We start from the raw sequence: 12690 nt of genomic DNA, 5'->3' as shown, positions 1-12690 counted from the left end.
TGCCCTCTCAGACTAACCAACCTCAAAAGCAGCAGGTCAGGTCTTTTTCATCCAGCCATATCTGCAGGGTTGTTGTGAAGCTAAAATGGGAGAAAAAGCTTTCCTCTGCTCCTTAAATTAATGGCAATGTATTTTCAAATAGCACAATTGAAGTAGCAAAACACTGAATCTGTTATGGCCGCAATCTGACTGGTAGGCAGAACTAAATCTACAGATTTCAACAAGTGCATCTGTATGCTGAATTATGACATTTAAGTGTTTGCACAACTGGTTCACACTTATCTAAAAAAACATTGAAACATAGAAATACAGAAACAGAGCGAGTCAGAAGGGGCTTCCTGGGCCATCTGACCTCCGGCACCAGCCGGCTAAAAAGAAGCACAGAGCATAAAAATATAAAGCTGTTTTTATTCCGTGATTGTTTTGCCAAGTTTTTTTTTAAACCCCAAAATATGCTGACATTCCTAATGTGAAAGACAGAAACAGACAGATTAATTTTCAGGGTTTTAATATTTAACAGAAGAAAAGTGCAAAGTCGCAAAGGCTTTTTAAAAACCACCACAGAAATACACGCTGCATTATAACCAACCAGGACAAGAACAGCCTACAACATTCCACCCAACATGAATCCATCCACTTTCAACATATCTACCGCCTTAAAAACACCTGCTCTAGCAATCTTGAGCGGAGAGAGTTGCACCTGGCACGCTGGAACGCAAGTGAATTCTCTCCACTCCACTTGCACACTTCAAGACTATGCCCCCAGTCTTGTCATTGCAGCCAACCCAGCTCTTGTTGCCCTCAATGGCACTTACTGCCGTCTATTCTCAGCTGGATCGGGGCTCTACTGTTACACTAACACATACTGAAAGCATTTCCTGGGAAGGAAGCCTCATTTGAAATGGAACTTGCTTTCGAAATGTGTTTTAGGATTGTAGCACTAAGAAGGGGGGAAAGTGTCCCACGTGTGGGGTAAACTCAAGCATCTACAGTATATTGTATAAATATTTTCCCCAAAACTCCACACTGTTCATCTTCAGTTAAAGAAAAAAAAGTTTTTTGAAGAAACTCTGCCTGTGAGTACCATTGCCTGAAGCAATGCTATTCATCTTTCTAGCTTTGTGCATTTAAACGCATAAGATAAATTAGCATGTATGTGTATATGCAGAAAGACAGGTTAGACTCTAGTGAGCTGCATTTTTGCTAGCCAAAAAAACACAAGCATCACTTAAGTGCCAGCTGGTGCTAATAAAGCTAAATGAATGCATTTTCAGTCACAGCAGCAGATGCTTAAATCAGAAGTTTCAGGCCCTAACCGTGCATTCCTGTGGCCAGGAATTCCCCAGCTGTCCTCAGGGGTCCAGGAAGCAACTTGGAGAGGGGTCGAAGGGGGAAAGGCAGGGAAGAGGCTGGGACAGGATACACCTGGGCAGCTAGCTCTTCAGCCCCTTCTCTCCCCTTCCACCAAACAGAATTGCACAGCAGGAGGCAGGGGGAAGCAAAGATTGACACCCTCTTTCCCCCACTCTGTGCTGGATGCTCATAAGACTCCTGAATTCGGAGGCTTATGAGCACTGGGGCACAATGCACAGGCGTGCACCCTTAAGTGGCCCATGGCAAAATTGCTCCGGAGCACTGCTTGCTCCTTGGCAGAGTGCGTGCTATCCCAGGCATCGCCTGGCAAGCAAAGGCCCTGGTCTGAGCCCTTGGAGAGCCGCTGCGAGTCGAGAGGCAAGACTGGGCTAGAAAGACCATAGAATTACTTAGGCTATTTGGGGGGTGGGGGTTGGCATACAGATTCCCACTGCTGGTTCATAGGTGTAGCTGTTGTGGTTTAAATCCCATGCAGCCAGGGCACCTGAGGCTGCTGACCAGGAACACGCCCTGGATGGGCCACTTCAAGGCCGCTCCCTCTTCCTAGCATTCCTCCTCTTTCTTCTGGATTTGGCCTGGAGGGCCCTGCCAACACAGGGCGTGTTCAAGGAGAGGATTCTCCTCTGACAGCCCTTCAGATGGAGTACCCTTCTCTGCAAAGCAGCCGCCTGGCCGCCTTATACAGCAGCCGCACATTTCATGAGGCCAGCTCCTTCCTGGGTGTGCTTCATGTCTCCTGAAAGCTCACCTCTTCACTGACCTAGATGGCTCCCGAAAGCGGATTGGAGAAACCAGTGCTTTTTTTGGGGGGGAAAAAGAAGGTGCCGGAACTCACACCGCCGCTGGCAGTAAGCACGCACACCAATCCCTAGCCAAGCCTCCGGAGAAGCTATGGCAGATTGCAGAGGCAACAGCAGCCTGCAGGCACTGTGTTAATGTTTGCTGCTGACCTGCTATGCCAAAATCACTTCGTAAAATCCACTGAAAAAAAGGTGCCGGACACGGGTCCAGTGCATTCCATGACAAAAAAAGCCCTGGGAGAAACAGAGGGACTAGCCAGACCCAGCCTGCCACTGGCTTCCTAGAAGTACCTGGTTGGAAAGAGGATGTCAGTCCAGACGGGTCATCATTCTTTCCCAGCTGGTCTGTTCCTAATTTTTACCCAAGACTGTAGTTTTGTACTGGCCTAACAAATTCTAAGCCATTTAGCAGAGCGTGCTGAATTGTGGACACATCTCATTGCTTCTTGCATATTAATATAATTAGGAAATTATATAAGAAAGCATCCACATTTGGGTTATAGCCACCGTAATTATTTGTTTGCCACCATTAAATGCTTGAAGGCATTCCAATAATAATAATAATACCCATTATTAATATTATTATTCTTATTGCAGAAGCAAGCTCTAAGGTGTATCATCCTTATCATAACGATGCTGCAGGGCAATTAGCACAGGTTCAGGGCACATGCTCCAAACTCTGCTGTAGGCCAGTCCCACTGCAGTAAATGGGGTTGCGCAGGGACAGTCCTCAGGGCAAAGCACTTGGAAGTGGATGGCCACCTTTACTGTACTGGCTCCCCTCCTGCTGCCCTTCGCAGCCAGACTCATGAATTCCGCTGCTCAAGGTCCCGCCTGCGCCGTGACTCCATTTCTATGGACATGCAAATCGGTGGCAGCCTTAATCCCAATAAAACAGGCGCTGCCAGTGCATCCACCTGGACTGTGCCCTTCATCTTGGCGAAGGGTGTCGGGGGCTGCACAGTAAGCGGCTGCACCTCTAGCAACTTGCCAAGTTCTCTTTCATTTACATTCATTTGCACTGAATGGTTGCCAGAGGTGGCTCTATATTTAGGGTAAGGAGTGCCCCTTTGGGTCCCCCAACCCACTTCTCACAGAGCACCCCCCCCAGCCTATACCGAGGTCCACTTGCTCCATGGAGTGCGCACAACGCCTGAGTGCCACAAAGAGTACCAGGCCCCAGCACCAGCCACCGCTTAGTGCGAGCGCACCAGTTTTGCACGCAGAATCTCCCAGGCTTAATCCCCACAATCTCCAGCTGGGCCTGGGAAAGAATCCCACTGGAATCTCCTGTCTGGAGATCCGTTGCCAAGTCGTTCAGGCAACTCTGAATGAGGCGCAGCCAGGGCTCGGCTTGGGCCAAGGCAGCTTCCTCTGTCCCTTTTGGTCACCTCCTTCCAAAAAGGATGCTTTACGCAGGGGGATCCCCTGGTTTGTCTGGTGACTCCATTCCCTGATCTGAGCAATGCATCTTTTAAAACGCCCTCTGCGTAAATTGCAATCACAGCGAATGATCATCACAAAAAGAAGTCTAATCTGCTCTTTCTGATAACCTGACTTAGCTTAGGTGACAACACATTTACTCTAGAGCAGTCCCAACTAAGTAGATTTCTGATAGTATTATTCCAAACAATCTGATCAGGACACCGATATTTCCAAACATAAATGGGATACGCAAGTGTTCTGTCAGACCAAGAAGGGGGAAGTTTCTCTGTAAAAGGATCAACCTTTCAGATTCCTCAGCATTAGCCAAACGGAATCTAATACTGCAGTTTAAGTAGCAAACACATGTGCAATTCAAGAGCTCCCACTTTAAGAAATACTGCTGCATAAGGAAGCTTATATTCAAAACCATGAGTTCATTGTTAATAGGTAAAGTGTTGTCCCTTTTAAAGACAATTATATATTGATGGCACTGAAGATTCTAGGTTTAACAGAATCTTGAAACTCTTTCTCATTAGAACCAAGGTCCATCATCGTCCTCTTCCCCCTCATCCTTATTCAAGTAGAGAAGGGCAATCTTCTTCTCATCATGAATCACTGATCTTTGGTCTACCATCCTTTGCAGCTGGACAGTTTGATCAAATGTCGCTTCCTCTGATCTTTGTTCACTGTCTGTGTCTCTCTGGTCATCCACTGCAGTGCCCTCTCGCAGACGGGCATCTTCCTCTTTTCTGCTTGGTATCACAATAGTCGCTTCTTGCCCTCCCCCTGCCACATTGGTGACATCCATCTGAAAGGTGAAGGATGCTTCCTTAGAACCTATCTTTATATGCCCCACGGATCTGTTGTTTTCTGAGGGCCCGTCCGTCGGAGAAAGTTCTCCACTGCCAGAACTCATGGTTTCAGCAACAGGACCATGGAATACAATCTGCTCGGCTGTGGTTTCACCAGGTCTTAGCTGGAGGTGCCGCACTGATCTACTGATTTCTGTGGGGCTGCCTTCTTCCAAAATGTCTTCTCCTGGCGAACTGATCCCTGAAGATTCAGAAACAGCGCTTCGGTGCATGATGTGCTCACTGCTCGGCATTTCCTTTGGCCCCAATTTAATGTGCCTTACTGTCCCTTCAGAAGAAAATAGCTGTTCCGTTTCACCACCCTCCAAGTGGTGTTCAGAAGTGGGCCCCATAAAAACAATTTGCTCAGTTATAAATTCTTTGGGACTTAACTTAATACGCCTGACACTGGTGTTCGTCTCCAGTGCTCCCTCCTGAGAAAGACCCGGTTTCAGTATCTCATGGGAAGATTCTTCATATACAACTTGGTCAGATATTTGGGTGCCTTTTTGTCCTAGCCTAATTTGTCTTAAAGATTCTTCGGTCTGAATGGTGTCTCCAGCGCTGCTGAACTCCATAAATCCAGCCAGGGGCCCTTCGTATACAACTTGTTCGGTATGTACTTCTCCAGGATCTATCCGCAGGTGCCTTATGGCCCTGCTGGTTTCTACTGGTCCTTTCCTCTGCAAAGAAGGCTCGTGGCTGTCAGTTGAAGATGAATCCAAAGCTGGCCCCTCAAAAACAATTTCCTCAACAACTTGGCTTGAACCCAATGTCGTGTGTTTAGAGGTCCGAATATCTGCTGAAAATTGTGCCTGACCAAGACGTTCAGAACCACTCAGCTCCTCAGTTGTATGAACAGGACCTCTGTAAATTATTTTTTCTGTGGTCTGAATTCCTTCAGGGCTAAATCTGAATTCCTTTATGGACTGACTTGCATCTGCTGTCCCAAATTCCAGACTTTCTGAGGCAGGACCTTCATACAGGACATGCTCAGTCCTACGAATTTCTGTTGGACCAACTAGCTTGGCTGTGCTAGAAACTTCTTCTATAGTCCAAGGTGTGGAAGAAACATCTGCTCCAGGCTTATTCCTGCCATCACCACAGATTTCTGCCTCTTGCTTCCCATATTCATCAAAGCCACCTTCACTTTGTGCGGGTGTGGGCAGCTTTATCTTATCAGCCACATCCTTGCCAAGAAATTCCATGTCAAACTGGTCAGAATCAAGCGTCTGAGACAAATTGACTTCTGCAACTATCGTAACCAGTCCGCCCTTTTTCATGTGCTCCATCTTTTTAATACCCACCTCCAAGCTGCTTGAATCAGCCTGGCTTTCTTTTGTCAATGCAGATAGTTCCTGCTTCACACTTTCTGGAAGGGTGCCTTCCAGCTTTTCTAGAGCCTCCTTCAGCTGATGCTTAGGGTCCTTGGACTCCTGAGAAAAGAGACCCTTTATTGACTCATGAAATTCGGGTGGGATTGTTATCTCCTTCTCAATTACAGTGGACTCAGAATGAGCAACCTGTTCTTGGGGAGTGTGATCCTTTGAAATAAAGGCACTTGCCCCTCCCTCCTTTACTTCGTATATTGCCTCTGGTGATCCCAGGCCCTCATTTATCCTAGTCTGAGAGCCCTGCAGAAATTCATCCTGCCAGGAATACTTTACTGTAGATTCTTCTTCAATATGGATTTGGCCATAGATGGAGCCCTCATCTTGCTCAGGACCCAAGGGGTATTCCTCTGGAGTAGACACAAAGTACTTGTCTTCATCAACATCATCGTCTCCCTCCGCGACTTCTTCCACATGAGACACAACTACACTGGGCTGTGGTTGTTGAAGGTCCTTGGCAGCACCTGTGGGAGCTTTCTCTTCACCACCATAGTACTGATGTCCTGTCACATCAGGAAACGTATCTTCTGCTTCCTCCACTTCAAATGGTGTTGAAAAGTCCAGTCTTTCATCCACTGTGAATCCTAGTGGCTCCTCAACTATCTCAACTTGTACTGTCCTTTTCCCTTTTCCTTCCATTCCCTTTGCCCCAGCATTGATATCTTCTATTACATCTTGAGCTATAGTTTCTTTACTTTCTTCCAGCACTTTTTTAACATCCCCTAGATCAAACCCATCAGAAACATTCAAGTCATCTTGAACGGTAGACTGTATAGTGATCTTAGTTTTCACTTTTCCATCCTCAGAAACTTTTTCCTTTTCAAAGGAAGTGGCTTTGGTGTCCAGGGGAGCTTCTATCTCAGCAGATTTCTGCACAAAACCTTTAAGAATGTCAGAAACTATGTTTTCCGCTATACTTTCTCTAAGTAAGCTATCAACTTTAGAGCTTTCATCTCTTAATTCATCTTGATTAAATTCTCTGGAAAGTTTAGATGTGTCTTCATTCTGCTGCTTTTCGACAGAAGGGTTTGCATCTTGTAATGTTACTTCCACATTATTATTCCTCAATATTTGACCATGACTATTTACCTCTGACTGAATGGGCATCTCAGAAGTCGCTTTGCTTTGTCTTGTCATGCTCACATTTTTCTCCTTTTCAGAAGAATGACTTTCTTCCATCTTTCTATCTCCTGGAAGATTTTTTCCTGATGTATCTATTCTAATCCGCTCTTCCCATCTTATATAACTTCTTTCCTTTGATGTTTTATCATCTATTAACCTGTCCTCTTTTTTGTTATCCTTCATGGCAAATTCTTCCACTATATGCTTTTTTTCATCCAAGCCTTGATTAAATTCAGTCTTCCTTGGAAAGTCAACATTTCTTTCTCCTCCAGCCAATTTCTCACCAATTTTCTCAATAGGAGAAGCTGTCCTTTCCTTGGCCAGCATTTCTCTTTTCTCTCTTCCTTCTGGGAAAGCACGTTTTTCCTCTTGTCTTGGCTTATCGTCTTTAACTTGTTCATTTGCTCTGCTCTTAGTCCCTCCTATGGTACTCTCATGTTTAATTTCTTTAGCACTGGAGCTTAGGCTGTATGGTGGAAATGTAGAAATACCCACTTTTGTTTTCACATTTTCAGAAATAGTTGGGCCTGCCAGGTGTTTCTGCACAGTTGTTGATTCTTTTGAAACAGTCCGTGTACTCCCCGTTTCAGCCTTCTTTCTTTCAGGAATTGTTCTGTGTAGAACTTCACTCTCTCGGCTAATAACATGGCGGGGAGGAAAGGTTCGGATCTCCTTCTGTTCTATCTGAGTTTTCCCATAAGTCTCATCCCTTCTGATGGCTGATAAAGGCCTGAAGGTGTCCCTTCTTGTTTTCCCAGGAGCAGGGGCCTGTGTTCCGTCAGTTTTTGTCCTTGATGAATAAGCTGCAGAGCTGCTAATTTTTGTGGTTGGGAATTTATATCTTGTGTCAACATTCTGGATTGCAGGAAAAGCTCTCTTTCCTTTCTCCTGTTGATAAGCTGAGTGCCGGTTGCTATACTCATGCAGCATCTTTCGGACACCTGCCAGTAGAGAAAACAAATGAAAATCAGTGCTCATAACATCATATACTTAAGTAACATTCAAGCACAGAAACACACAATAGCCTTAAATCTAATCCTAGCATTAACATATCCATGAAAAATGGAAGCTATTTTGTGGCCAAATCCATTCAATCCTACATGTCTTCACAGAACAGATGATAAAACCAAACAATGGTGTAATCTTGGGCAGTTCAGTTTCTATGCAGTCTGTCACGATGATCTTCATTCATTGACCACCAAAGGAAATGAGATTTGCACCTGCAGAGCAGCAAGCAAACAATATTTCTGTGCATAAAGGGCATTAGAATTCCATTGCAAATACCTAGTTCATAATAATCACTGGCAATTTGCAAGAAGGCCTTGGCACATGTGTGATCAAGCGCTAATTCTAAACACAGATTTCCCATTCCTTTTGCAATCAGCTGAGGCTGTGAAGTCCATTGGCTAAGATGGGCTGTGTGGATGCCACACTTTCTGTGATCCACAAGGGCTTCATAGAAAAGTTGGGTCTTCAGGACAGCTCCAGAGATAACGTCCATGCATTAAGAATGGAGACAGGGGCTTTTCCCTGCGGGGCAGAGAAGAGGGGCAGGACTGCTGGATTTGTTTCTCCATCTTTTGGATCCTGTTTTGTTTTGCTTCTGAGTAGCCATGGCCATTCTTACTTCTGATTAGAATTGCTGTGTGAAGGTGCTATGGAGTGGTCCACTCCCGCTTCCCTTTGAGCCCTCTCTTGCAAGAGCATTACTCACTCGTCAGTAGAAGTTCTGCTCATCCTTACTTCTGACCAGATACGTTTCAGACTGAAAACTGGCAACAGAGGGATTTTAGGGCTTAAAGGTTTTAGACCCAGTCACCACTGGGAGCAGCCATCTCCAAAACACAGTCTGGCTTTTGGGCCAAAAATTGTTCCCTGCTTCAGGACTGGAAGCCGTTTTCTCCATTCCAGATGTCCAAAGTCTGTTTCTAGACTTGGCAGCTTGGGGGAATCAGAAGGCTGAACTGCAGCAGGCAGATGATACTGCTCTGCCGACCACAGAACTCCAGGACAGGGCAATCCAGAGACTCCCTGCTGCCACCCAATTGCAAGCACTCGCGCCGCACCCCCACACCAGTCCTTCCTCTGCCTGAGAAGGGACTTATGTTCTGAGTGCAACTCAGCCCCAGCAGCTACAAGAGCGGACCACGCATGCCTGACCCCGGCCATCATGGAATTGGTCCTTGCCCTGGCCATCCTCCGGGTCATCTAAACTGTGCCATGCAGGGATTGCTTGTATCCCCTTGTGATTTAGGAAGCCTTCATTCAGACAACAATTCAAGAAGGTGGCCTTAAGCCATTTAAGAAGCAAACAGGAAATGCCCCAAGAATTTCCACTTTGTGTTGGCAGCATTATAAAAAATAGATCAGAATCAAGGGCGATGTGGTCCAACATCCTGTTTTTAACAATGGCTAGCCAGTTACTGCTGGAAAGCATCAGCCAGCTGCGCCAGTAGCAGCTCCTGGGCAAGACACCCTCAACAGGCCCACTCCCCCCCTTCTTGCCGCCATGCTCATCCACGTCTCCTGCACCACACCCTCCTCCTCCCCACCCTTGCTGCTGCTCGCTTGCTTGCTTGCCAGGCAAGAGAGCCAACAGGCAGGTGGACAGAAGCAGCTCCTCCTCCTCCTCACAAGCCCCTTTCTCCGGACCAGACCAAGAGGCAGGGGGAAAGCAGGTTGCAGTGGGCAAGAGAAGGACCATCTGCAAGAGGATCTTGTTGGTGGCCCCGGGGATGCCTACTCTCAATGCACCACAATCCCCACCTGCTCCTTCCTGCTGGGACTTCCAGTAACTGGAGTTTCAGTGGCTCCTGAGAACAGGGGTTCCATTCAGCACATATGATCAATGGCCACTGAGAGAGTCAGTCTCCATTAATTTGTCTGATTTCCTTTTAAAGCCCATGTGCCTGCATCACAAGAAGGCGAAATTCTGGAGAAGAAGCTCATGGCAGGGAGAGTTGAAAGCAGAAGAAGAAAAGGAAGACTAGATAAGAGGTGGATGGACGGGAGAGCAGCTTGCTGTGTTTCCAATCAGAGTCGGAGGTAACCACAACAGCAATGAGTCGGTGCAATTCCATTGCAACTGCTGTTTAATGTTACCTTCCTGAAATCTCATCTCATGCTGGTCAGTATCTCTATACTCACCCTGTTCCAAAACATCCCTGGGAACTGCTAATGGGGTAGAATTTGAGAATCATATGGAGTCTCTTGAACTGTTACACCCTCATGCGGTATTTACTATTGCTGGAGATTTCGGTGCTTTCATGAGTGTGGACAGTGTGAACTTGCAAGGCCATTGCAAACAGATTCTGGAGCCATGGTTGACAGTATAAAAACCACAGTGAACAATAAAAACCAAAGTACAACCTAGCTGCAGTGCAAAGATCCAAAACACAGCCATATATTTCAAAACCACAAATATATGTTGGCCCAGGGATTCTGGGAATTGTGGTTCAACGCACCAGGAGGGTCCCGGGTCAGGGAAGACTAGGTGAGTGTCTTTTTCAAAGAGGGAAGTTTCTCTATCCACCTTTTCTACACCGTAAGACTTCTACACAATAGGGTCCAAGGCAAGGTTACAGAGATGCAGACAAGCCACATCCCCCACTCCCCCCGGCACAAATGTGGGCTTGTGGTACCCATACCTTGTGGTAATTTCCTTCCATGCTCTTCATCCCACATCAGAATCCACTGACTGCTTTCTCCTTCTAGCAAAGCTCTGTAAGGTATAAACACAGCATTTCATTAGAGAGAGACAGAGAAAAACTTGGTATTTCATGGGAACTACGGCCCGGTATTGGCATAACGCAGCTGGTCTTCCGACCAACATTAGGAGATTGGAAAAGTGCCATAAATGCACTTCCCTTTCCACCACCAGCTTTCCCACCTGTCTTCCCTTGTGGAGCCAGGTGTCCTGTCTGAACCACATTACCAGAAATCTTGTGAGATTTGACCAGGGTTGGCAAACCGGCTTCTCTAACCATGGCTTCACACACTGATTTAAAGCTAACCACAGTGAGGGAATCAGGAATGTTTTAAAACACCTACGAGGATAAGCCTTGCCTTTCTAATGTTTGAATTTCAGCCGAATGCTGCATTTGCAAACTTTCACATTCTGTGTTTTAAAAACACTGTTCTTAAGAACAAAAGTATGGGATTCTAATACATCCTTTTTAGGAGTGGCCTTGAAACTTTACAAGTGGGTGGTACAGGAATTTCCCCTTGTTTAAAATAAAAAATGAATGCATCCTAAAGTCTTCATTGTTCCTCCGCTGCCAGTCAGGATGTTACGCTTATTTTCCAGGTGGCATTTACTCACTTGTCAACATACACCGGACTTTGGCTTGGAGCAATGGAAAAAGTCTGTCCTTCTGTCACTTTTCAATTGTCCTAATGGTGAATTGAAAAGGCTGTTTGAGGAGGGTGAGGGGCAATCCATCTGCCCAGAGCCAACCCTGGGCTGCTTATTGTTGTCTTTGGTCAACATGGCAACCCACTGCAGTCTGTTACCTGCACAATGTTGCAGGCACAACCGCACAGCCAGGCCCTAAAAGGTGCAGCAACATGAATCTCTACAACACCTGCTTTGAGATGCAGAGCTCATGAAAGACAACTAAAAGCTCTCCTGCTTCTATTACTCTGCTGTTTTCAGTTTCGCTCTGCCAAATGTTTTGAAAAGATAACACAGGATAGCTACTTCAGATCGATTAGCAGGTCATATGAAAGCGTCTGATAGCTTGCCTGGTTCCTGGAAAGCTACGAGAAATTCCCAGACATTTTACCCTTTGAAAAACAAGTAGACATGCCCTGAAATATCCCCATTCACTGCCATCCCATGAAAATGGCTTCTTTTTACAGTGCACACAGAGATATTATAATCACAGAGTTTTATGAACTTGTAATTAATGTAATAGCAGTTGGCTGCAAAAACTCGCATGGTTAGAAATAGTGCAAAGATCAAACTTAGCTGACCAGGTAAATAACAAATGGAAATTTCTGTCTTTGGTGAAACTGAAATGAGGAAAGAGCTGTCTATGATGAAAGAAGGAAAGAAAAACCCATTTTCATAGTGGAATCCATTTGGAATGCATGCTTCTTCCAAAATGTTTTCTTGAGGATTTTTTTTACATCTAGGAAGCAGAGAGATAAATAAATAAGTAAATATAATCCCATGCCTGGATGCATTACGAGAAACATGGTTTTCAGATCCCATTGTCCAATTCCGGGTACCACATTCTGAGAGCACTGACAAAGGAAGCGCTTCCAGATGAGCGTGGCCGAAACGATGCAAGGTGGCCATCACAGGGGAAATTCATTTCAGGTGAACATTCTGCTCAGGGTCCTAATGGTAGGCAGGAGCTGGTCAGTAATGGAACGGGCTGCACTGGGATTTGGTAAGCCCTCCAGCACGGGAGGTTGTTCAGAGGAGCTAGAAAGAAACGCCCTCAGTCCAGAGCATTTGCGCCCTGCATTAAGCGGAGGGTGTGGCTGGCTGGTGGCTGAGGTTCTTTCCAACTCTTACAATGCTATTAAAAGCATGCACTGTGAACTAGTGAACAGTGAAGGCATTTTAAACCATCCTATTGAGGTTATAGACGAAACCACTTATTGAGATAGAAAGAAGAAATTCATTCAACACATTCAAACCTACTGGAAGTGCAATGCACCATCTATTTAAAGTGATCTTTAAAAGCATGAGGATTAAGAAATAGACTGGTTTGTTCG

The 12690-nt window shown here is 45.8% G+C and overlaps 1 protein-coding gene across 2 annotated transcripts in view; it reads right to left on the bottom strand.

The window, feature by feature from the left end:
• Window positions 1–388: 388 nt before the first annotated feature.
• Window positions 389–12690, bottom strand: part of SYNM (synemin) — a 31060-nt gene continuing 18758 nt past the window's right edge. For both annotated transcript variants that reach the window (XM_044444953.1, XM_044444955.1), the window contains exons 3-4: window positions 10611–10684; window positions 389–7904 (exon numbers count right to left, since the gene is read on the bottom strand). In XM_044444953.1, coding sequence (XP_044300888.1) covers window positions 4132–7904; window positions 10611–10684 — 3847 coding nt within the window. In that variant the 3' untranslated portion in view covers window positions 389–4131. The remainder of the gene's footprint in view (window positions 7905–10610; window positions 10685–12690) is intronic.

This window comes from Varanus komodoensis, unplaced genomic scaffold (genome assembly GCF_004798865.1).
Source record: "Varanus komodoensis strain SLA01 unplaced genomic scaffold, ASM479886v1 scaffold46_3, whole genome shotgun sequence".
NCBI classification, from domain to species: domain Eukaryota; kingdom Metazoa; phylum Chordata; class Lepidosauria; order Squamata; family Varanidae; genus Varanus; species Varanus komodoensis.
Note: the sequence above shows the minus strand (reverse complement) of the source record. Positions and strands in the feature narration are given on the sequence as shown.